We start from the raw sequence: 26029 nt of genomic DNA on the forward strand, positions 1-26029 counted from the left end.
CTGAATTTATTTGCCTGAATCCTTTGGAATGCTTGGGAGTTAAGGAGTGGACAAATGATTTCTGGATGAGGTAGGAAAGTTCACATAAGATTTTGCTCGTTCTTTTCACAGTATTTACTCATGTCTCTTTCCTCTCATTCACTCCCTCCCTCTGCCTCTGCTGGACACAGCATGTTATGCAGTGCCTGCAATGGCCCGTGCGACAAGCCCTGCACATCCCCAGTCATTGACTCTGTGGATGCTGCTCAGTCCCTGAAGGACTGCACCGTCATCGAAGGAAATCTGGACATCAACATCCGCCGTGGAAGTGAGTGCTATTAGCACCACATGAACTGTAATTTTCACAGTGCATCTTAGCTTAGTAGACCATGCTACTGCTTACTACACTCCAGGCTATAGTACAGTACAACCTCAGCTGCAACCACTTGGATTATACGCTATACGTTAGACGTATTGAGGTATTTAGCTGACATATTCACCATTAAATAGCTGCTTATTAGCATGCATATTTGTAGCATATTGGCTCTAAATTAGGCATTATAAAACAATTATTCATGCCTTATTCTGCTTGACCACATTCTACAACTACTAGGCCAATAACCTTGTAATTACTGCTTGTTGATAATAAGTAAGGATAATAAGTAAGGATGTTTGTGTACATGAATTCATGATCTTAAAAATCTAACGCTAACACCCAGGATAAGGCAGTATAAGTGCTTTATAATGACTGATAGAGAGCCAGTATGCTGTGTTGTACTTGACTGCCCTGCAAATATTATGATTACTGAGACAGATAAAGAGCCTGGTGGTCTAAGCTGCTGGGATGCACGGTGCGGACCACCAAAACAACATTACATCTGCTTCCTGCACTGTAACCCAATTATCACATTATGCTATAATGCCGTTTATTTGCTCAGTTGACAGGGCGGCTCGCAAGCTAATCTCCACATATGATGAAGCTTATACAATGTCGTGCTCATCGGGATATTTGCGTTAAGAGCTAGCCTGGGTGTCATAGTAGCAGTCGAGGTCCCTGTGGATTTTTTTAACGTGGCTTTTATACGCTGTGTTTATGTTTATCCCCTGTCCCCAGATAACATTGCGTCTGAGCTGGAGAGCTTCATGGGATTGATCCAGCGAGTGACGGGCTATGTGAAGATTCGACACTCCCACGCACTTGGCTCGCTGTCCTTCCTCAAGAGCCTGCGTTACATCAATGGGCAGGAACTCATCGACAAGTATGGCTCGTCTGCGCTGTTTGTCTGCACATTGTGCCTGTGAATGTGTGCATGCTTGTGTGCGATGACTGAGTGAATTAGAGGACACGAGCAAACCGCAGCTCAGCAGGGAGGTTGCCACCAACGTGTCATTGAAGTTACATTGATGTCAGAGTGACTTCTTGGTGAGCGGGCGTCTGCCCTGGATGGTGGAGGTGTACATTGAAGTAAATTGACAAATCTTAAAATAACGGTGTCTTGGAACGCTGTTTACAGATATTGCAGTATCATTTTAAAAATGATTCAGACAGGCTAGATGAGGGAGTGTGGCTACAAAGCTGATGAAAAGACTCAGGTCCATCAGCATCGCCTTTACTGTGCTATCAGCAGCAGTCTTAGATATGAGGGAAAGTTTTTTTGGTAATGGCCAACGGGGTCATGGGAAATCCTGTCGCCCTTCTTGTTGTCGTTTCTCCCAGGGTAAAGTTTCACTCAGAGGAATGCTGTCCAGGATGGCAGACATTCCCTTCGCTCTGGAGGTGTTCTGCTGCTGTTACTTGGACTGCTTTAGCTCAGGGTGTTAGCACTGTTTCTGTTTCATGAGCAAACCCAGGCTCATTGTCAGAGAGACACACAAACCTGAGCGCCACGCCATGTCCTCCTCTGTTAGCACATAACGCTGCCACCAGGTGGCAAAACTTTTTAACCACATTTCTGACACCTTCAGCTCCAATGACACATGTTCAATAAAAACGAAATAAATGTTTTGTTCCTTTCTGTGAGGTGGTTGTAACCTTCTCTTGATCTCCTTCCATTGTCAGCATGTATTCGTTCTCCGCCATCAACAACCAGCATCTGCAGTACCTGTGGGACTGGAATCAGCACAACCTGACGATCCTGAATGGACGTCTCTTCTTTCGCCTGAACCCTAAACTCTGCATGTCTGAGATCCACAAAATGTGGGATAAGACAGGCATAACCGTGAAGCCAGAGGAGGGTGATTTCCGTAACAACGGCGAAAGAGCCAGCTGTGAGTTTTTTTTCACATGAACTTTGGCGGGTTGATCTACATTTTTGTTGCGAATGAAACACATGCAAGTTATTTAAGTCATCTAGCGCGTGGGGACTTGAACAAAAGACGCGTTATGTCATTTTGTGTTTGCATGTGTGTCTCATTGAGAGTCCTGCTCTGTCACAACAGGTGAAAGTCATATCTTGAAGATCAAGTCGAACATCACATCAAGCCACACGATCAGGATGACATGGGAGCGCTACCAGCCACCGGGCTACAGGGACCTTATCAGCTTCATAGTCTACTACAAAGAGTCGTGAGTACTCATTAACTAACTCGTTTTTCCCCCTCTATAACACACCACCATGTGTAAATGATTTTTTTGTACACAAACCACTTCTCTTTTGAGCCTGTTTCTTTAAAGTCAGAACTTCTCAAAATCAGAGCTATTTTGTGGAAAAACAAAATCTTAGATCATCATATCTGTCTGGTTTTGCATATTTTATCCCAATACTAACCGTGAGCAATTCACATTGCTGCCAACCATTTTCCAGCTTTGAGCTTTTGGATTCATTTCCTGCCTTTGAGGCAGTCTGATTTCAGATGACCAATAGAAAAACTCCTCTAATGGAAAACAACCAAACTCACAACATCATATTTACAGCATCCATGTCTGCTTATTGTTTGAGATCTGGGTTTGATTACCTGTCAGACTTTCTTATTGAAATGGTTCAAAGCAAAGCAAATGCCTCTGCTGCCTTGAAGGTAAGTAGTCACTCAAAAATTGTAAAATACACAAGATTTGTAAATAATGGGCTAAAATATGCAAAACCATTGGCAAAGTCTTTTAAGATTAATCACATCTTCAAACGTGACGGAGTGTTTTACTTGTGTACCAGCGGTCAGTTTTGATATAAGTAGATGTCATTTTTTTGTAAACACGCTGCCATGCTTTGTGCCTTTAACAGCCCTTTCCAGAACATCACAGAGTTTGACGGCCAGGACGGCTGTGGCTCAAACAGCTGGCACATGGTGGATGTGGATCTCCCTCAGGATGAAAACACTGACCCAAAAGTCAGTCTTCTGCACCTCAAGCCCTGGACCCAGTATGCTATTTTTGTGAAGGCCATTACCCTGCAGGTGGAGGACAAACACATCACTGGTGCAAAGAGTGATATAATCTACATTCGCACACGCCCGTCGCGTAAGTCTGACCACTACTAGATGTTGAGTATTTCTAAAGCTGTTTTTAAATGATCTGTGATGGTAATGCAACCTTTTCAGTTCTTAATGGAATAATTTAAATGTAATATACCATGACTTTGGCTTCATTGCAGTGCCGTCGATGCCCAAAGAGGCCCGTGCATTTGCCAACTCCTCAACCAAGCTTGTGGTGAAATGGTCCCCACCAGCTTTTCCCAACGGCAACCTGACCTACTACCTGGTCCGCTGGCAGCAGCAGCCTGAAGACAGAGAGCTCTACCAACATAACTACTGCTCCAAAGGTCTGCATCACTCATTCTGCAAAACAGTAACCATCTTTTATTGCCTGAGCTCATATTTACACACAGACACGAGATCATCTGACATAAGTGTGCTTCCAAGAATGTTGAACTATTGCATTACTCTTCAAAAACCACTCTTGTTTTGAAATGTGTCTAAGCGTATTATAAGTGGCTGCTCTGGTGATGCAGAATGCTGCCCGTCCCTAAACACTTGGTCTGTCCTAAAACAGAGCTGAAGATCCCAATCCGTATCCCAGCCACGGGGCTCACAGACATGGAAGAGAACACCAAGCCCACCAAGTCTGACCTGGCGGGGGCAGAGAAGGGCCCGTGCTGCGCTTGCCAGAAGACCCCCGAGGAGAAGGACCGGGAGAAGGACGACCGCGTCTTTTTTAAAGTTTTTGAGAACTTCCTCCACAACGCCATCTTTCTGCCAAGGTATAGTGAGTCACAGATGGAGTGGCGGTATAATATCAGCCACCCAGTTATCCCTTTAAACTGTTTACAGCTCCTGCCCTGTGCCTCCTTTCATTTTGCCGAGAGCTGAACTTGTTTGCCTCGACGGGTCAAAATGAGGAATGAGGTGGCGGCCCGGGTGTAACGGCTCCTCAGTGTAGCTGACGGGACCCGAGCCCGCGTATTGTAGATGGACCGGATGGGGGCCGAGCCGGCCCGCTGGGCTCGGCCCTTTTTGTCGGGCGGTGCAGATGAGGAGACACGCTGAGCTGGATCCAAAGCCTTCTTAGCGCGCTTGTGGCTTTCTGTTGCCGTGGCACGGGGGATGTTAGGACCTAGCAGGCAGCAATTTAGGCAACACAAACAAACCCAGGAGAGAGATGTGATTAAGGAGTCTGAAGGGCCCAGTTTGGCTGCACACTCGTAGCTGCTTAGGCTTTTGTTCCCCACAATAGGGACTGACATCTGTGTTGTGTTATCATTTAACTTGCTCGTGGCAAAGGATGTTTCACTGTTTGGAAGTCTCCCGCTCCGGTCTTCTCCCACCCTCCTTTATTCTCATACAGACGGTCACACACAATCTATGCATTTGCGAAAGGGGGGCGTACCACTCCATCTCCACCATCCATCACCGTGAAATATAGAGACTTTGATATACTTGTTGCTCCTCACTGAGAACGCTCAGCAGGTATCTTATGAATCCGTAGCTTTAAACGATGCCTCCGAGCCTCCAAACTTAAGTTCTTTCATTCAAACAGCATTATAGTGCCCTTCTAATTCCCTTTGCAATGCTCTTGTGGAATTGGATCGATATGTTTCCAGAGGAAGAATAATAAAACATAGCGTTCTATTGTAATTGAACTCATATCTGCCCTGCCTCCTCCTCCTCCTCCTCCTCCTCCTCTCTCTGGCTGTGTTGATTTGTTATACTATAGCTGTCTAGGAAACAGGCGGGTGGCAGGTCCCGGGCCCGCAGCGAAGGGCTCAGCCTGTGTATGCACAGACTCTCCACTGTAACAGAGCCAGCATTATTACAAACCACTCCAGGCAAAGGCCTCAAAAACCGGGGAGGTTTTTTCAAAAGTTCAGGGTTTAGACCCAGGGTGAGGGGAAAGAGGGCGGGTGAAAACAGAAACAGAAAGAAGAGGAAATGTTTTCCATTCTGTCCCCCTCCACTCAGCACTCCACTCTCCTCCTCTCCTTGCACGCTCTCTTTGTGCGGGACTCGTTTTTTTTCTTCTTCTCTCTTTCTTTTTCTGTTTTTTTTTGTTTTTTCTGGAGCGAGACAGCTGCCAGGAAATGTACAGTGAATCCATCTGGAATTTAAATGAATGAGGGAAGAGCCCCATCAGCGCTAGAAGACAAACAAAGCAGAGAAGGCAGACTGATTTAGTGGAGGAGAGGAGGGTGGCTGCACAAAAAGAGGAAGGCTGCCAGGCAGCGTCTGTTTAGGTCTGATCCAAAACCTGTTATCAGCTGACTGGAGCGTGTATTTACTGTAGTCACCTGCTGTTGAAACTCCTGATGAGTACATACCTCTTCTTCCTTCAGATCCAGAGATCTTTCGCTCTTCTCCTTGAGCCTGCAGTACGTGTTGCTGCACTTAAGGCCAAGCGCTAATAATGGTTCCTACTCGCCGCAGACTGAATGGGTAGTCACGGCTTTCCTCTCTGGATTCCATTGCGTAAAAGGTAGATCTTTTTTTAGCCGGCGAGGTCAGGACACTAGCTGTAGTTACTCACTTGTTATAAGGTCATGCTTCAGTCAGCTGATGAGCCTTCTGACAGTGTTAGAAATGCCCCGCTTAACCCTTAACACTTGTTTCGCACATACAGAAATTAGATACGTCGAGTTTTCTTTCATCCGGCCTCTCAGTGGGTCCTTTAATCCAGGATAGCTGGAGAGTTACTCTTCTCCCACATCTGTGTCTTCACACTTTACTCTCCCGTCAGTTTTTAGATATTTTCAACGTACTGTCAGTAGTAATAGAAGCAGTTTTTGAGCGCTGGACTTCAGATTGCACCGCACCAGTTATAACTGTCAGCGAGGAATGTTGACATGTCAGTGCGACTGGTCTTTCCCACGGATCTGTCTGTTTCTGTTCACTCCTCCTGTAGGTGTATGTCCGCTCAGACACAACAGATGCGCGACTGTAGGTCTGCTCAGTTAGGGCTCTCGGTTCAGCATTTCATGCCTCCTGAAAGAGCCGGAACAATTAGTCAATCGTTCGGTGGCTTTTTTGAAAATCGATTTATCTTGAGGACAAATTATTGAGGACAAAATCAGCTGATCAGTTGCAGCCTTAGTTCCCTGTTTACAGTCTGAATCATGAGCTGGTTCATATGCTGTAATAAAAAACCCAGCCACCTGTTGTTTGCTCTCCTCATTATATTTCCAAACAACCACTAGACATTTATCACCTTGCAAGAGCTCTAATATTCTCCATATACTGTATATCACCTGTCGTCACCTGCTGTCAATCCAGCTTTCATTGTCCAACTCAGTCAGAGCTCAGGACTCGCGTCTTTGTCCGTCCCACTCGGCCGACCGTCCTGCGGGTTTCACAGGTAACAGTGAAGGCACAGTGCCCTGTGGCGTCTGCTGTGCCTCTGCCGCCGCTGCAGTCACAGCTGTCAACGCCTGCTCGCCCTCAATAATGACGATGTCCAGCTCCAGGCGGCGCCGCAGCTTATCATCTGCGCTGCGAGACCACGTGTCCGTTCACCGCAGTGCCCTCAGTTTGGCTGCTGAAAATTGGTCATTATGGTCGAACAGTTTAGTTCATAATGTTGGTGTCATAAAGCTATAAGCCGTATGTTCTCTCTGGCTTATTTTTCAGCTTTCTTTTGGGCTCTTTGTGTTGACTGGGATATGGTGGACAGAAAGTTTTTTAACTGTGGAAAAATGTCTCTATGTGTCTGTCTTTTTCTGTCTGTCTGTCCACCTCGCTGTGATCTGTCTGACCTCATCCTTCCACACAGCTCCACTGGGAGTAGTTTGCAGCATCTGGACACATGAAACACACAAACACACACCCACTCTCTCACACACAGAGATGCAAAACACACATCCACTCCACCCGGTTCAGTGAGATGCTTCAGCTTTGTGTAAAATACTTTTGGGAGTTATAAACCTACAATTATTTGGTACAATAGGATTTCCAGGACATACTTGATATCTTTTTGTGTCTTTTATCATCATAAAGCTCTCGCTATAGTTTAATCAGCTTTCTGATTGCATCTGTTTGCCCCTCTGCATTTCAGACCTCCGGATCGTCGACGCAGAGATGTTTTTGGTGTGGCGAATAACACAAGGTTTCATGAGGGCGTTGGTAGGGGGAACACCACCCTTGGCCCCGGGGATAACAGCACAGATGGCATTCCTCCTATCAAGGAGTACCCTTTCTCAGAGGACAAGAGCACAGCAGAAAATTTAGAGATCCCCAACCTGCGGCCCTTCACCGTCTACCGCATCGACCTCCATGCCTGCAACGAGGAGGTGGGGCGCTGCAGTGCTGGAGCCTTCGTCTTCTCCAGGACCAAACCTGCAGGTAAGAAACTGACCTGGATATGATGTGGCGCAGTGCTTCTCTTATACAACTTTGTAGACAGAGTCCTGTAATAACGTTGTGTGTGTGCGTTTCCCAGTCAGAGCAGATGACATCCCTGGGAAGGTGGTCTACGAGAGGAGTGACAAGGTTGAGGGTTGTGTGGTGCTGCACTGGCCAGAGCCAATCATGCCCAACGGCCTCATCCTGATGTACGAGATCAAGTTCCGTCTGGGGACTGAGGTGAGATCCGTCAGACATGTTTGTGAATTTGTGTCTCAATTAGCTTTTCCACAAAAAAGCTCAATCAAGCTGTTAAAGTTATTAAAATTCTCTCAGTGCACTGGAGGCTTCATGTTTCCACCGTGCACATGTGTACGCTGTTTATTGGCCCGCGATTGGCCTCCAAACTAGCTAAAATGTCACAAACTGCTCGCATGTACACATTTTAATCTCAGATTAAGGTGAACACAGTGACGCAGTTTTACACTCCATGCCTGACCCTGACCTGACAGTAACTGTCTCTCAAACAGTAACCACAGAGTGTTTGTTCCCTTTCAGCCTGAGAAACACGAGTGTGTGTCGCGGCAGCACTACCGCGAGCACAGAGGCGCTCGGCTGACCAACCTGGGCTCAGGGAATTACTCTGCTCGTGTGCGTGCCACTTCACTAGCCGGGAACGGCTCCTGGACGGAGAGCGTGTCCTTCTACGTGCCTCCACCCAAACGTAATGCAACACGTCTGAATAAATGCTTTGTTCTCGTGACTTATTTAAAGTAAATAAGAAATGAGATCTTGAGTCCGTCCTGATAACTTTCATTTTTCTGCTCCGTCTGACAGGAGACGATGGTGTTACGTTCTACTTGGTCATCATCATTCCCATCATCGTCACAGTCTTCATTGCCAGCCTCACCACCATTCTCTTCTTTGTGAACAAAAAGAGGCAAGTGTCTTTATGAACATGTTTTCCACATTATCAGACAGTCTCTTGATAATGTTGTTCTACCTCGCTATGCTCATGAAACTTAATGACCGGTGTAATGTTAATTAGAGTTAATAGGTGTTGTTTTCATTAACATTCCCCTGTGATAAAGAGTAGACTTCCTGTAGAGAATTACGCATGCCCTCCACAGTCAGAGCTACCTGCTGACTAACTCCGGTGCCTTTCTGTCGGCAGGAATAGCGACAGATTGGGGAACGGAGTCCTTTATGCGTCCGTCAACCCAGAGTACTTCAGTGCTGCAGAGAGTAAGAACTTTGAGTATCCTCTCAATATTTCGGTCCTATTCTGGTGTGTGCGCGTGGTGTTGACCTGCTGTCCATCGTGTCGTGCCAGTGTACGTCCCAGACGAGTGGGAGGTGGCCAGGGAGAAGATCACCATGCACAGGGAGCTGGGCCAGGGCTCGTTCGGCATGGTGTACGAAGGCATCGCCAAGGGAGTGGTCAAGGACGAACCTGAGACACGAGTGGCCATCAAGACGGTCAACGAGTCGGCCAGCATGAGGGAGCGCATCGAGTTTTTGAACGAAGCCTCTGTCATGAAGGAGTTCAACTGTCACCATGTGGTAAGAGGGACGCGGCAGGAAATGGTTACCATCAGGCACCTGAGTGAGAAAAGCCTGAAACAAATGCAGATAAATCATCACAGTATGGCTAAAAATAAACCAAAACATCGTGAAGTGCAAAGACAGTGCTCTGGATTATCGTTTTATTCTGATTAATCTGCATAGATGCAGAGAGACAGGTGTGAGCAGGTCAGAGGCTGCGAGTACAGTGTGAGTGTCTTCACTCAGGCAGCTCCAGCCCGAGGCAGGATTCAGCCTCTTGGAGATTGTGTATATTCTCTCATCAGCGCGATCACAGCCTCATTAACTACGTTGCACAGATGTGTTAAAGCTTTTCCTTTTGGAAAGCCGCTGTTACGCCCTTTTTATCAAGTCTGGTTGCTAAAAAGCTGAACACTATTAAATTCCATTTGAATAATTTAAAGAATTTTTTTTTTACAGTCTTCAAAGCAAATTAAAGAAGAACTGTTTTTCTAGTATGAATATAAGATGTGAAATATGAACAGCTGCCTACCCACTAATTTTATACATTATACTATATACTTTGCTGTTTTTGCAGATGATGTACAAGAAATCAATATAGTTTTACACCAGCGGACATCAATCAAACTGTGACTTTGCGCAGCCTCACAGAGAAAAAGTCAAATGTTTCTCCAAACATGTAATACTTATTTTTTGTTGTCTGATCTGTTCCTGGAGCTGTTTCACCAACATCTGTTGTTAGCTTGATTTTTTCTCCAGCTGTGAGCATCTTCTACATTTCCTTTGTGCATTGCATTGTGGGAGAATTATGTCTATCAACAGCACACTCAAAAATGAAGGGTTTTTAGTTCGCTTGCTGACTGTTTTGAGTTTGTCACTTTTCATGCACGAACACACTACACATTAAAAACCATCTTAGATTTAATATGTAGTTTGGATTTGGGACTCGTCTTTTGACTCGTCCCTCTTGACCACTGCTGCATTCTGATTGGTGTAGGTGCGGCTGCTGGGCGTGGTCTCCCAGGGACAGCCAACCTTGGTGATTATGGAGCTAATGACTCGTGGAGATCTGAAGAGCCACCTGCGCTCTCTGCGCAAAGAAGTAAGAAGCTTTTCTTGACACACACACACACACACACACACACACACACACACACACACACACACACACACAGAGTCATGTTTCCATCACTTCTCGGGGACACTACATAGTCTTACATTAATTTCTTGGAGACTAACCCTAACCACTATTTGCCTAACCCTGACCTTACCCTGAACCTTCACCCTAACATTGAATGATTCACATTAAGCAGATTTATCTCCCCACAACATGAGTAATACACATCCACTCACACACACATACACACTTCAGCTATATAACAGATTCTGCCTCTCTCTTACAGAAACAGGTGATTGTGTGAATGTCATAAACATACATGCTAACCTGTGAACACTTACACACCCTGTCCCCCTTTTTTCTGTCTTTCTCGCACACACATTTCCACACACAGTGCCCATCCCTCACTTTGTAGTGCCGACCTGTAACCTGACTGACTGAACAGTGTTTTTTTTCGTGCTCCACACCCTCTCACCTCATCCCGTCTCCCTCTGCCGCAGAACTCCACCAGCCAGGTCCTGCCCCCCCTCAAAAAGATGATCCAGATGGCAGGGGAAATCGCCGATGGCATGTCATACCTAAATGCCAACAAATTTGTCCACAGAGATCTGGCTGCCAGGAACTGCATGGTAGCTGAGGACTTCACTGTGAAGATTGGAGGTAAGTCAAGTTAATGCGATGCCACCAGCCTCCATCGGTTGCTCAATGCTGAGCCCTCTCTGCCGGCCACGAAAAACAAGTGTTTGGATTTCAGCGAGTGCCTGAGGCAGTGGTGTCTTAATGTAGATGGACAGAGGGAGGGAGGGAGGAGGCGAGGGAACGGATGAGCTCTCAGGAGCTTCCTCTCCCACACAGAGTGAGCGATGTTTTGCGGCTTCCCCGACCTCTGTTTTCATTTTTCTTTACAGATTTTGGCATGACCAGAGATATTTATGAGACGGATTACTATCGAAAAGGAGGGAAGGGCCTGCTGCCTGTCCGCTGGATGTCTCCAGAGTCGCTGAAAGATGGCGTGTTCACTACAATGTCTGATGTCTGGTATGAGAACACATCAGTCTGTTACACACGCTCACAACCCTGCATTATACATGTGCAAACCTTCCCTAATCTGGAGGGCTCGCAAAGTATTCCAGAAATGTCTACATATTGTGTGTCTTTGTGCGTGTGGATACACTAAAACAGTTCATGATGTCGAGTCAAAACTATAAAAACACACAGATCACTACTCTGACTACATTCTTAAAACATTCTGTACTTTACAGTGTGAACATGCATTTCCTGCCCTCCATCCTCTCTATGTATGCTATGACAGCCAGTCCTTCCAAAACCATCAAAAATCTTCTGGTTTCCAGCTGGCCCTCTGGAAATTCCATTCTCTCCATGACAGAAGAGTCCAGAACAAGATAATTTTTTTTTTCTTACGGGCTCGTCTTTTTATGCCAGCTTGCGGTGAAATCTCAGCTCACCAGTTCTGCCGCATTTTTCTATCTGGAGCGATACTGCTGTAGAGAGAAATACAAGTGTTTACTAGCTGCCTTGCAAGTTTTTGTTTCCCAACTCAAAATGTCCCACGGGTCAGTCCCTAAGAGTGGGCTTAAACTGCTCCAGATGTTTCCAAATGATAGGTTGCAGTGCCAGCACAAACCCACCTCCACATTTGCGTACTACATCTTCCTCTTTGATGTTGTGCAGATGAACTTTAGTGGAAGGCGAACCCGCTCTGGGCTCCACAAGTAGGTGACTCGTATTTTGTTGATCAAGAATAGCTGTCTGAATGTGGCTTTGTCTGTCAGCACAGGGCTGTTTGAGCCAGTTCTGTGCAGCGGTGTAACAAGGCGGCGGAGTTTACTCTCAGAACTTGTGCCAGTGGTGAAAATATGACTAGCAAGAGTGAACAAATATTATGGTCTTTGTTAGTCAAGTTAAGAATTTTGCTCATGAATAGTTTCATAGTAATCTAGCTTGAGGTTAAACTGAGGTGATGTTTACTATACTGAGGCTTGTCCTGCAGTAATGAAATAGCTGGTACTCTGATACACAGCTGACCGTTTTCATAATACGTAGGCTGCCAGGTTTTAGGTTTAACACAATGTCAACAAGGTTGTCAGGTTACTCTTGCTCTGACCATCAAGTTTTACTTATTTATGCTTTATTCTGAATGTTAAGGGTTAGGGTTATTAATGGCTAGGTTATAAAGATCATAATTCATGTAAAAGAACTTCCTTTCTTACTATCAATAAGCAGTAATTAGGACGTTATTGAGGGGAAACTCTTCAGCATTACAGGGTCGTTGTAGAATATGGTCATTCAGAATAAAGCATTAGTAAGTGCTTTACAATGACTAATAAAGACACAATATGCTGCTGAAATGCATGTGAACCTTCATAGAAAACGTTACCTTGTTACTTCTACTCTAGATAATGTAAAGTTGCAGTATTTAAAGCAGAATTAATCAGTTGTTTTGGCCACTTTGGGTCAGAAATCTACAACAAGCTGAACATTTGACATACATTTTAATGATGACTGATGTCAATTTCACAAAAATTGAGAATACTGTAAGTTTTATATTATGTACAGTGAATAAATGCATACATTAGATTCACTGTAATGGAGTTTAAACATGTAAGCAGAGTTTTAGTGGAAAAAAAACATACTGGATGCCTGAGAGGTGGAAAAAACACAATACAGAAGTGAAAAATACTACAGAATGCTTTGAGATAAGATTAATGTTATTGGAAGGTTTACTGCATATGATTTGTGATGAGAGTAAACATGAAGACAGTAGTTGCACACAAACGACTACTTCTACTCACTTCATTAATGATGTTTTTGTCCTCAGATCCTCATGAGGTACAAAATAAATAAATGGATGAATGAAATGAATCAATTAAATTAAAGAGCACCTGTCAATAATCCTGTTTTGTGCCGTAAATATGTTGGAATAGACTAAACAAAAACACTAGTTTGGTCCTTTTTAAATGTAAGATTTATTTAGAAGTAAAAAACAAACTGCTGTGCACAGTGGACTCAATGGGGAAAATGTAAATATATTTTCTAAAATTGTTGTTTCATTTCCTACCGCAGGTCATTTGGTGTCGTGCTGTGGGAGATCGCCACCCTAGCAGAACAGCCTTACCAGGGCATGTCCAACGAACAAGTGCTGCGCTTTGTCATGGAGGGAGGACTCTTGGACAAACCTGACAACTGCCCTGACATGCTGTGAGTCTCCCTCGTATCTGTGATCAGTAATGGTGCAATATCTCCCATTCCAGACCTCCCAGGTTTATGTTACAACACCCTTGAAGGATGTATTGTTTTATCCTCCACTGCCACAGCCTCGCACGCCTTCCGTCCCGTTAATAGTTTGCCCGCCGTCTATTTTAAGTTGTGGTTCTAAGTGTGTAGGATATCATGTGATGTGTATGCTAAGGTACAGCCAAGATGAGGCCTGACATTAGCGTCACAGGTTAAATGTGGCCCGTTGACGACACGGCCCCAGTGGTCAGCTGGCAGCGAGAAGCCTCCTCACCCGTCAGCCTCGGCCCATAGAAGGGATGCCACGACCCGTGTGTGAAAGATGCCCCTCATTCCTGCCGCCGGGAACGGGTGTGAGGAGGGCAGTGGTGTCTGTCCGTCAGCAAAGGGAGAGACAAGATTCCTTCATTCATTTATAATTCATTAGTGAATGAGAAGAGAAAACACAGGACGGCCTGCTCGTCAGTGTGCGGAGCTGCATATATGCATTTCTCCTTTCCCTCCCTGACCTCAATAAGAAGGCATTCTGCTCTCTCCCCTCCCACTCTCCATGGCTGACCTCACCTTAGAAAGAGAGTGCGAGCAGAAAAAAAAAGAGGGCCAAGTGTTGTGCAGACACAGACCTCTGGTTTCTATGGCAGCCTGACTGTTTTGTCCTGATTACAGGAGTGTGTGGATTGTGTTACAGAGGTGGTGGTGGTGGGGGTAGCCTCCCGGTCTGTGAGCAACACACGGGGAAGTCAGGCCGCTGGTCCCCTCTGCTGTTGTGACTTAATGGAGATTTCCAGAAGACTGCTAAAGCGTAGTGAAGCCAGACATCCATACAAAGACTGAATAGAAAGATACGAAAGGAGGAAGAGGAAGGATAAAAGACAGAGGGATGAGTCATATTTGGAGAGCTTTGAACGCCTTGTACTGTCTTTCTCATGGTCAGGTAGCTGTGGGTCACTGATTGGATTTCCCATGTTTCTGTCTCAAGTTTCTTATAGACAAAAGTGCATTATCTCCCTCTCTCTCTCGCAGGGGCTGGGCGAAAATGAAAGGCAGACTCTGATATTAAACATCACGATTTACTGCCGAGTGTGCTGTATCACTTACAGCGCTGTTATACATCAAGGTTTCATCACGCCGGGGACGTTGCATGTGTGAAGTTTCATAGTCGTGTTGCAAGAGATCCCTGCTCAGGTTTATTAAACATTTAGCATAGATGTTTGGAGACTGCTCTGCACTCACACTTGGCCGTACGTCGTACGTTTCCTATTTTATCTGAGTGTCTCAGGGTCTTTTCGTCCATCTCTTAATCTGGTGACATTTTGGCTGCATCTAGACAAGTGCATGATTTTAGTTTTTTTTTTTTTTTTTTTTTTAAATAAAAGCCTGACTGCCTCCAAATTTCATTTCGAAAGCACCATTTTAACACCATCGCACCAGCTTGTAACACTCAATTTGTAACTCAGTTTATTGATGTGACACAAAAGTTCAGAATAAGATAGGCCAAGTATGTTGACACATACAAGGGATTTGACATGAGCTCTCGCTACACTGCGTGAGACGATACAGATACAGGCGCACAGCTAAGCAAAGATAATCAAGCTAAACGGAACAAAAACAGAACAAGTATCAGAGAGCACAGAACTGAGGAGGCTATCCGCGGCTTTGTCATCCAAAGGTAAAGCTCGGTCAGTTAAGCTTTATTTATGCAGCGCGTTTGGTTTGTTAAAATGGATTTAAATGTTCAGATGTGCATTAACAGGCACATAAAAAAAGGAAAAAGTTTGCTGTGAAAATAAAAAAATTGATGGTGGCAACACACAAACAAAAAGTGAGCCAGAAGTTGTTGTTTGACCTTGAGGAGCTCTTTTCATGCCAGCTGCAGAACGAGGCATGTTGCTAACGTCAGCGCTGACAGCTCAAATATAAGTCAATTTAGCTTAATGGCAATAGCATGTGTCCATGTGTGCCATGATTGGCAGGACGCTGACAAGAAGTCAGGATTTACTGCAGTGTTTGTTTTCTAAATGTGCATCAACGAGCCTCGTGCGCGGCAACAGATGGTGGGGCAAGAGTTTTTCAGCAGACAGGTTGCCCCGGAGCCCGGCTCCAACCATCGCGCCTCTTTTCATGGGAGGTCCTCGCTGCCTGGGTTTGGACATCTGAACGGCAACTTTAAGACACTCACTGCGCTGCTGAAAAACAAGCCAGAGCCGCCCCCCTGCTGCTTCAGAGCATGAAGCGAGCCGCGTGCTTAGGAAAGCTCTACCCATAATTCCTCTGTGCAGAGAGGAGCTGGCACCCAGCTGCAGAGGCTGGTGTAGACTGCAAAGAGACCACTGGGAGAGAGGGAGAGAACGAAAACAAGAGAGAGGGAACAGCAAGTGTGGAGGAGAGATGACTGAGGTGTTTATGTCAGCGGGCCTTAGAGAGTATTCTTAGCTTGTTTGTGTATAATTGAAGTTGTGGTGTGTGGTGCAGCGCCACACAAAACTGTAATAATTCTCCCTTTTATGATGTTGTTTTGACATTCCCAAAGCTCGGCTGCTGGCCTGGCACAGTAACCTTACGTACAGTATGATTTACTGTGCTGCTGACTACATGCTACATTACTGATCTCGCTGTAATGTAGCAATAAATAAAACATCAAATTCTAAAACGTCTCCTTTGAACTGCTGTTAAAAACAGCTCTTGAATTGACTTGATTCGTGTAATTAAAAGTCTTGCTGTAGCTTCTGTTTCAGTGAGCTGTAGTTAATGTAGCATTTCACTGAACAGTTTAATTATCTGTCAACAACAAACCTGAATGATTTCACACGTCGCTTTTTTCAACCTCAATTCCAAACATGTTGGGATGCTGTGTAAAAGCTAAATAAACCAGAATGGGTCATTTGCTAAAAATTTTAACATATGCTATATTTAACGTCTGATCTCATCAGCTTCATTGATTTTTGTAAATATCTGCTTATTCTGAATTTGATGCAGCAACACGTTTCAAACAAGTTGGGAAAGTTGTGGAACGCTCCAAAAACACCTGTTTGGATCATTCCACAGGTAAACAGGTTGATTGGTAACAGGTGATAGCATCATGATTGGGTATGAAAGGAGCATCCTGGAAAGGCTCCGTCGTTCACAAGCGAGGATGGAGCGAGGTTCACCACTTTGTGAACACATGATTGTATAAAGGACGTTAGTACACTTTGTAAAAACAGTTTGTTTGCAAATGACTGCATTCTGTTGTTATTTGAGTTTTATACATCTTGTTTTCATTATACTATTATAAGGCACAGAATGGATTAAAAAAACAACAGGAAAATGAATCAGATCATCTGTCAAACTTGTACTGTAGTTGACAGCAGTAATCTAGCAGAGCTACAGCTCAATGCAGTGAACTGAGTTCTAATGCCAGTGTTGAAGTGGGCTTAAACTTCAGTGTCTCCTGCCACCTGCTGGTGAGAAACAAGAAGTCTTTTCCACTTCTTTTTCCAGTCTGATGTAGCACAGAGCTCGCAGGCTCATGTGCAAACTGAAAGAGTTGTTGGCTGCTATAATCGTTCTACATGTTGGCACTGGCTGTGAGGGATTCTCCTCTCACTACAGTTACACTCTGAGATTGGGACAAAATCCACAGTTTTTGTTTGCTTCGGCCAAAGCTCATATAAGGCTCCAGCAGACGAAGTTATTCAAATGAATTAGAATTGGTGGTCGTTTTACTGCAAACTTCCTAAAGCTCATAGCACAAAATGTATGTGAGTGCTGTATTAGAATCTACTATACGTTACTAAATCCTTCATGTTTTGTACGTCACTTCCAGGTTTGAGCTGATGAGGATGTGCTGGCAGTATAACCCCAAGATGCGTCCGTCCTTCCTGGAGATCATCAGCAGCATCAAAGATGAACTGGATCCTCCCTTCAGGGAAATGAGCTTCTTCTACAGCGAGGAGAACAAGCCGCCAGACACCGAGGAGCTGGACATGGAGGTAGAAAACATGGAGAACATTCCACTGGACCCTGCATCCACCAGGCAGCCGTCTGCAGCTGCCGCCGCCCCCTTGTCGGGCTGTACAGGAGGGACGCCGCCTCCCTCTACCCAGCAGTTATCCCCCATGCAAGGCCCGAGTACTCCATTACTGGGACCTGTGTCTCCCTCCTCCCCGGGCCCGGTCGCCTCAGCCTTGGCGTCTCCAGGCCAGGCCTTGGACAAGCACTCAGGACATGTTTCGGCCAACGGGCCCGTGGTGGTGTTGCGGCCCAACTTTGACGAGATGCAACCCTATGCACACATGAACGGGGGCAGAAAGAACGAACGGGCGTTACCACTGCCCCAGTCGTCGGCCTGCTGATATCAGACCAGCCCCTCCTCCTCCTCCTCTTACACAGGGTAACACAAACCTCTCCTCCATCTCTTACGGAGGGATGGATGAGGTAGGAAACGACTTTTTCTACTGTGTGCCAGTAGATGGCCTCTCCACTCCTTTAAGGTCAAACATGAACTCTAAAAACTGAAAAATAGCACAGAAACCTGCTAAAGCATTTGGAGTTTGGTGGCGCAGACTCGACACTGGGGAACTCCTTCCTGTGCAGCCTGTACTTCGGTCTTTGTTGCATCGGTCCTTCGAGGAGGACAACAATACAGGCTTGTATCCTGACTTACAGATATAGACATGAACTTAAAGAAAATCTTTTTTTTTTTTTTTTTTTTTAGCATATCTGCCAGCAAATCCAACAGAAGAGCACTTTTTTCCTGATGATTTCAGAGAGGATGTTGTGGATATCTGAGTGTGTATTTATACAAACACGTGATTCTCTCTATGATATGGTATAGCTCCATTTCTAAATGACTTTCCATCAGACTGACTTCGCATGAGCGGGCTGGCTCATGTCACGTGAGGATGACTCCATTAGAAAGCGTGGACTAAGATCGTGGTTTCATTTTCCCGTCGGTGTGTCTGTGGGTGTAGATCCCGTCAGAGGCGGGTCGAGATGGAAGAGGAGGGCCTATTGTGTATCTGCCAAACTATTGCCAAATTCAAGCTTTTTCTTCAGTTTCATACAGGTCTCCCTTCTTGTTTGAGGCTGTGATTCAGAGATAAGTCTGTCTGGGAAGTCACACTGAAATTGTTTGGCGGTATTTAGACTTCATGCTTATCTTTAGTAGCAACAGCTCCTGGAGCAGCTGTGTGTGTGAGAGGTTATAAGAGGACAGAATACAGTGTTTCTGTTGAGATGGGCTGCATCCACACCTGCAGTCAAGGTTTTCTCAGAATATGCAGCGTCTGCACTGGGGGCGGAATAAATCTAGCAAGCCTTGTGGCTCATGGAGGAGAGACACAACACTATATTTCTGAGAAGTGATTTGCATTCAGAGGCCAGTATACAAGCAGGGCCGAGTTAGGTTATTCAGGAAATTAATCACATTCATAGTTAATGTTTCTTTCAAATCAACTGACACAATATCAGTACATAGATTTGTATGAACAACTGGGTTCTTAATAAGAAGAACCAGTAGTTATTAAACAGATGCAATAAAGGATGACAAGATCAAATCTACCAAGTTAAAATCTATATTTGTGGCGTAAAGCATACGTTTTCTGGGAATTGTGATCAACTGTGTACAACCCTGATTCCATAAAAGTCTTGACGCTTTGTAAAACAGAACACAGTCATTTGCAAACGAACTGTGTTTACCGACAACAGGTTTACAAAGTGTTCCTGAGCCCATCCTGTATCCAATCATGTAATCATGTTACTATCACCTGTTACCAATCAACCTGTTCACCTGTGGAACGATCCAAACAGGTGTTTTTGGAGCGTTCCACAACTTTCCCAGTCTTTTGTTTCTCCTGTCCCAACCTATTTTAAACATGTCGCTGCATTTAATTCAGAATAAGCAGATATTTACAAAAATCAATGAAGCTGAGAAGGTCAAGCATTAAATTTATTGACTTTCTGTTTATTTTTGTTTTACACAGCGTCCCAACTCTTTTGGAACGGGGGTTGTACACAGGACTCTTTACTTAAATCCAAACAGGGTTTCTCACAAGACCTATTTTCAAATGTCATTATTTTTAATGAAGTTGAAACGATTTGTCAACCTACAGAAAATCTGCAGCTCATTTAGTAATCAGTTAATGTCTTCTTTTGAAACCAAAATGTTCAAATTTCATTGGCTGGAGCTCCTCACACATGAAGATTTGCTGCTTTTTTGTCTCACGTGATAATAAACTGGATGTGTTGGGTTTTCAACAAGCAATTTTACAACATCACCTTGGGCATTCTTCACAATGTTCGACTTTTCATATAATCAACGTATGTTGATTGAGAGAAAGAATGGGCAGATTGATTAACAATGAAAATAATCATTTGTTTTGTCCCTGTGTCTCAAGAATCCATTCAGATCGAAGCTTAACTCCAACTTTGTGTGACTGGAATCAGCCAGCTCTGAATCACAGCCTCAGTCTCGTCTTTGTTTTCAAAAAGAAAGAAATCCAAACAAAGTACTATGAGTCTCACACTGCAAATCACTGAACTTCACAATCAAGGGATACGTCTCTGCCTCCGCTTTCATTCAAACCTTATCCGACAGTTTTGTAAGTGTGCGTTTCTTGTGGGAGGCGAGCGTCGTTCGCTGATACTGCTGTTCAAATGAAATGGCACCAAACACACAAACCAACCGAGTCCGAGACAGAAAACGAGAAGGCGCTGGGTCAGGTTTTAGTAGCCTGGAGACAACTTTTAAATCACGGCAGGTCTCTTTTGGAATAGTCATTAGTTTCTCGACATTTCAAACACATATAAAGGTCTTACAGTTGTATTTTAGACTGCAGGACTGTTTTTATACACATCATTGGTTTTGTCACTTTTTTAGAAAAAACACCTTTTTATGGTTCAAAATGTTTGCCTCTATGTCTGTACAGAACAAAAGCTGCTATTTTATTCTTTTTCTCTTTTGGATGTTATATATTAAGAAATCCTTCAGGTTTGGTATTTTATGGTCTCCACTACAGTCCGTTTCTTATATCTTCAGACTCTGTTAAAAAAAAAAGGAAAAAAAACAAAGATTTTAGATATAGAACCATTTTTTTCTGTTACCCCAAAAGGTTTTCTGTAACACTATATTTTGCTCATTGCCTTTTATTTTTATGAAATCTTTCCTCCTGTATTTGTTTTGTGGATGTCTATATTATTATTATTATTATTATTATTATTATTATTATTATTTGGAATGGACACCTTAGCTCGATGTGTGAGTGTGTACTTTCTGCACCCTTTTTGTACTTGTTGTCTAGCACTGCGCCTAGCATTGCCCTCTAGGTGCGACTCAATCTCAGGTCAAAGTAAAGGCTTTGCTTTCTCCACACATTCTCATGATCGTCCTCTACTTGTCTCCCCCCCTCATGCTTTGTTGAGTCCAGTAGTGCCCTCTCTCCTTCCCACTGGCCCCTCACTGACCTCTACAGCATACTGTACCTGTCTCCCCCCTCCCCCCCGTGCCTCCTTTTGAAGTCAGGATCAGTTCCAGTATGAGATATTTACTTTATACCAGATCTGGTATTTTAACCCATCCATTTCCTGCCTCTTCTTGACTCAATAGGGCTAATTGGGTTGTTTGTTTGCCTTAATTATGCCAACCATCTCTCAACCATTCAAAATCAGACCCCCCCCCCCCCCCCCCTTTTTTTTTTCTTTTTTTACATTTTTTTTGTAATTAAAACACTCGAGCGCAATACAACGTCACTTCTGCTAATATTGCTTCTTCAAAGCGAGTACAGGTCTTATTGTTCGTCTTCATAATCACTGCTTCTGAAAACCAAATACAGGATGGGTTAAAGTCCAGGGAAGGGAACACATTTCAATGTCATGAATGGAAAAGGTCTTAAAACGGAGACTGAAACGGTAAAAGTGTTTTGAAGGATTTCTCCTCATCTTTTGGAAATGTTGCCTGGTGATTTTTTTTTTCCCCGTTCTTTGAAGTTTTTTTTCTGTAGGAGTGTTATTTATTTATTTTTTTATTTTCCTTTTGTGATATCAGTTTAAATCACTGTATAAATGCCCCATGATTCAGTATAAAGTTGGATTTTTTTTTGTATGTATTTTCTTTGGTGTCATGCCTGGGGGACTTAAAAACCTTTTTTTTTTTCCCTTCAAGTATATATCTACCTCACTCTTTTTAAAATATATGTATGCGTATGGAAAACAAGGACATCTCACTCTTTCTCATCAGTTTGTATAGGAACCTCATCATCTGGATAAAACACCACAGGGATCTAGAGAAACCTCACAAAGCGGAATAGGACAGGAGATGGAATATCTGTGTGGAGGTTTAAGTGTTGCAAGTTAAGCCCACAGATATCTGGCCCATTGATTTCACAGAAAGTAAGTCTGTTTCTCTGAGAATACAAAGAAAAGGAGCGTGTTTCGTTCTCTGCAGAATCACTTTAAATGGTTGGACATTTATTAGATAATTATGTCAGCCTACTCTTTGATTTGACCTGCTAGATTACAGCGTTTCGAGGTTTACAGCAGGTGCAGGATGGCTTCGTAAGACAAGAGGCCAGGGCACAACGTCGACATCAGACATTCCATCTCCACTTGACTCCCGACACATAGTCACAACCTCAAATCCTCAAAAAACAGAAGCCTTCATTTTCCTCATCTAAAATGCATTTATATAGATGTCTACGCAGTTATCACGGGGAACATTTTTAAAAAGGGAAGATGTTTTATTGACCTCCAAGAACATTTCGCATCTTTCAGCTTATTCAAAACATCCAGATGTCATTCGAGCTCTCCAGGAAATAAAAACAAAAAAACATTTGGTTATACGGATCAGCAGGACATTTGTTCACTTTCTGCACATTTAGAGAGATGGCAGCAGCCCCACCTCCTACGTGTCTCTACCTTCAGTCCTGAGTGGACAGTTTCATTCGTTCTTTTAAGTCAGCGCTGGATGGGGTTCGTTTTCCATGTGAACTCTTTGTGTTTATGCGAGCGCCATCAGCTCCCCTGTCTCTAGCTCTAGCGATAGCCAGTTTCCACCACCATCAAGGTGAACCTCTTCGTGAGCATTTTCCGGCTTTGTGATCATTTGCTAGTAAACCCAACACGCCTTCTCTGGCCTGTTGCACTGCTACTTAACACGAATGCTGCTGGTTCAAACGGTCGCCACAGTGGATCTCATATTATCAGCAGAAATGTTGAGTGCAAAGGGGCTTTTACATCCCAAAGCTTCTCATGAAACCTCTCGGAGAGTACTGTCTCACTGCAAGGGCTCCTGAGCTGGAGGCATAAAATCATTTGAAAAAAAAAAATCCTGTTGAAGTTTAAACCCAAAAGCAATAAAAAGAGAAAGAAAATGGGATTATGAATAGGCCACTGGGTCGCCTCTAATGTGAAATCTGGGTGCTCGATCGAGGTTCTTCTTAAGCATTTTATCTGTGCATGATTTATGAGAATACCAATCAAAGAGTGAACAATCTTTTGGTTGACTGCTGCTGAATATCACATTGGTACAGAGATCACCACTGACAAGCAAGCAGCTTGTGTAGTTACTCAACATATCTGTGCTTTTTTTTTTCCCGTTTGGATGTATGTAATGATGGCAAGCAAACATTAATGATATATTTTCAGTTCTGGGATTAGTAGACAATACATTGACCTGTTGTGAGGTGAATTACTGTTGAATTACTAGTTACCATTAGATCACAAACCTGTCATAACTGCAGCATTTAAACAAACACGTGGACATATATAGGACAGGGATGTTGCGTAGATTACGGGTAGTCATGGTAAAGAGTAAACATGAATAGAAAAAGATGATAGGCCTAAGTTTACAGCTTCACACTAGTTGCTTTTTTTTGCAGATTTTCAGCATAAATATACAGTAACTAAAAAAAAAACATGCAACTTAGTCATCTTTATCATTTCAATTCTACAGAATGTTCTTCATGCAAACCTCAGGTTTATGGAGGATGCGTCAGTGCATTCAAACTGCAATAATAAGTTTGAGGTTTATCATTGTCATGCCTCTGTTTTTATGATTTGCATTCCTATACCTTCTGAGGGGGCCTTGGTCTACTGCTATGATTTTATGATAATACTTTCACAAAAAAAAATCTCTGTGTTCATTACCTGATTGGGGAAAGAAATAATCAAAAAAAAAAAAAAAAAAAACCTTCACTAGACTGTCTCTTTTCGAGCTCTGTATCTGAGGCCTCAAAGTTTTTCACACCTATAGCTGAGATGGAGTATTTTTGACATGCCGTCTCCAAATGTGTATCTGAGAATTTCTTGTATTTTTCTTTTTTTTCTGAAATTTTGAATAAATAAATGAATGAGAACTTTGACTGTTCTATTTAATTCCCTCTGAGGCCGGATCATTCAGTGATACTGATTGTGTGTTGTCATTAGAGGACCTACCTCACTGTGACTGGCTGGCTGAGGGGTCTTCCAGCTGGTCGAGCATGGTCCGAATGAGGGTCTGCAGCAGGGGTACCAGTCTGACTGCTGAGCTCAGGCTGCCAGATGAGGGTATGTGTATGAGGGCCGCTCTCCTCCCACCGTGATACAGGGAGCAGTAATACGCGAAATCACACAGGTACCTGAGGAGGAGGAGGAAGTGTCATCTCATATTCTTGAGTGTCTGTGAAAGCAGCTCAGGAACAGACATCTACCTGCCAGCGTCTCTTGAATAAATGACATCCATCCCTGCTCGTCTGAACTCTTTGGAGACGGCCTTCATGTTAATGACCGAGTCCAGTTTCTCTGGTCCTCCTTCCAGACAGCAGTGGCTCTCAGGACAGAAACCGCACACATCTCTGTCTCTGTATCCGCTGTTCTTCCCCGTCTGCTCCACGATGACGACGCTGGAGCCTCTGGCCAGGCCCAGGTGTACAGCAAACTGAGACACACACAAACACCAAAGCTAGAGTGAGGCATTTACCTTGTCATATCACAACCACAGTGTATTTATGCATTTCAACAACACTCTACCGCTACCAGTTAGGACACCGAGATCAAGGTGGAGGATATTTATGGTTTGATTCCAGTGTTTTTGGACATAATGTTTAAATTAGACTTGTTTTAGGTTGTTGAAAAATTGATGAACAAAGGAATCATTAATTTATTCCTGGTTGTGTGGACTGATCTTTAAAACAGCATTTAGATCTTTATGACCTTTATGTCAATTCATCATATCAATACAAGAAATAGGTTAAACGAAATAACATTAAAAAAATCAAAATAACTGACACTTTATTTGGTATCCGCTCCCAATTACCTGGTTAAAAAGGACTTAAGTTTTTTTTTTTTTTTTTTTTAAAGTTTCTGGTCTTCACTTTATGTTTTTACCTTTGGGTGAAGAGTTTGCCAAATGTCAGCAATGATTTGCTGAGTCTTCACATAACTCACTGGGACCTCCTTGATGTAAACATCAATCCGCTCTCCCAGTCCGACCACCTTCAGCCCCTTTAAATAATGAAATATTTGACATTTTAAGTCTTTCTCATTTCTCAGACGACATTCAACACTGACTGGCAGTTTTTTCAAGCATTACCTGGGCTGCCGTCCAGCTGGGGTTCACTAAGAACTGCCTGTAAGGTCCGAAGCCTTAAAAACGAAATCAAAAACTTAAAAATGACCGGAACTTGTTGGTGTATTCATGAGCAGACGTTTACTTATTTACCTGTAACGACCACAGTTTCGCTCCCATTCATGGCGCAGTCAAGTTTTCACAGTGAGGGAGGACAGTTTGTTACGCACTTCATGTCAGGACACTGAAAAACAAAAAGGTTTATTATAGCTCCCGCAACTCCCCTTTTGTCCGCTCGGGGGAGCTGTTCCCCGGCAAATAAATGATTAGAAGCTAGCGTGGAAGTGATGCATTCAGGTGCCGCCGGTAAGTTCCACAATCTAACCTTTTACAGGTCTCTTACAAGTTACACATTTAACTAGCTTGGCAATTAAACTAAAGCGTTCTTTAATTTTCATTGCATTGTCTTAAGAATTATTTACTATTCTCTGTTCTGGCAGAGTAGCTTTAAGCATGCAGTGTATGTATATATATATATATATATATATATATATATATATTTATAATAGGTAAATGTAGTTACATTTAGTGAAGTACAAAATAAAAGTAATCACGTAGAAAATGCGTTTACAGGCCAAATGTACTAATTATTGGGAGGGGTAAGATTAATGTAAATTGGACATGTTGCTAATTTGTTAATCCTGTTAGTCTTGTTAAAAAGGGAAGAAAGGCAAGACAAAACATGAATATAAAAAGGTAAATATAGATATAAACGTATTTATATGAAATTTCAATGAAAGTAGCAACTACGCAGGACAATTGTTTGTTCCTTTTAATGTTATATGTACACC

General features: G+C 43.5%; 2 protein-coding genes across 2 annotated transcripts in view; one reads left to right on the forward strand and one right to left on the reverse strand.

Moving 5' to 3' along the window:
• The window catches only part of igf1ra (insulin-like growth factor 1a receptor), a 72064-nt gene extending 53757 nt beyond the window's left edge, over positions 1-18307 (forward strand). Inside the window, exons 4-21 of the mRNA XM_041939594.1 lie at positions 171-307; positions 1094-1238; positions 2039-2247; positions 2419-2545; positions 3198-3433; positions 3567-3734; positions 3965-4172; positions 7454-7740; positions 7838-7980; positions 8299-8464; positions 8578-8680; positions 8915-8985; positions 9074-9303; positions 10283-10387; positions 10903-11062; positions 11311-11440; positions 13487-13621; positions 17463-18307. Coding sequence (XP_041795528.1) covers positions 171-307; positions 1094-1238; positions 2039-2247; positions 2419-2545; positions 3198-3433; positions 3567-3734; positions 3965-4172; positions 7454-7740; positions 7838-7980; positions 8299-8464; positions 8578-8680; positions 8915-8985; positions 9074-9303; positions 10283-10387; positions 10903-11062; positions 11311-11440; positions 13487-13621; positions 17463-17991 — 3289 coding nt within the window. The 3' untranslated portion in view covers positions 17992-18307. The remainder of the gene's footprint in view (positions 1-170; positions 308-1093; positions 1239-2038; positions 2248-2418; positions 2546-3197; positions 3434-3566; positions 3735-3964; positions 4173-7453; positions 7741-7837; positions 7981-8298; positions 8465-8577; positions 8681-8914; positions 8986-9073; positions 9304-10282; positions 10388-10902; positions 11063-11310; positions 11441-13486; positions 13622-17462) is intronic.
• On the reverse strand, positions 13844-25362 carry pgpep1l (pyroglutamyl-peptidase I like). Its single transcript, XM_041938651.1, has 6 exons — positions 25332-25362; positions 25203-25255; positions 24998-25114; positions 24322-24548; positions 24068-24249; positions 13844-14029 (listed from the first exon to the last, which is right to left on the reverse strand). The coding sequence occupies exons 1-5, from the start codon at positions 25360-25362 to the stop codon at positions 24069-24071; spliced, it is 609 nt and encodes a 202-aa protein (XP_041794585.1). The 3' UTR covers positions 13844-14029; position 24068.
• Between the last annotated feature and the right edge of the window lie 667 nt (positions 25363-26029).

Source organism: Chelmon rostratus, chromosome 6 (genome assembly GCF_017976325.1).
Source record: "Chelmon rostratus isolate fCheRos1 chromosome 6, fCheRos1.pri, whole genome shotgun sequence".
NCBI classification, from domain to species: Eukaryota; Metazoa; Chordata; class Actinopteri; order Chaetodontiformes; family Chaetodontidae; genus Chelmon; species Chelmon rostratus.

What these genes read in the sequence shown, in the direction of transcription:
- pgpep1l (XM_041938651.1), bottom strand. Translation starts at nt 25,362, where the DNA reads ATGAATGGGAGCGAAACTGTGGTCGTTACAG. An exon ending in CGAAACTGTGGTCGTTACAG is followed by an intron (nt 25,256 to 25,331) that starts GTAAATAAGTAA and finishes TTCGTTTTTAAG; the next exon opens with GCTTCGGACCTTACAGGCAG. An exon ending in CCAGCTGGACGGCAGCCCAG is followed by an intron (nt 25,115 to 25,202) that starts GTAATGCTTGAA and finishes CATTATTTAAAG; the next exon opens with GGGCTGAAGGTGGTCGGACT.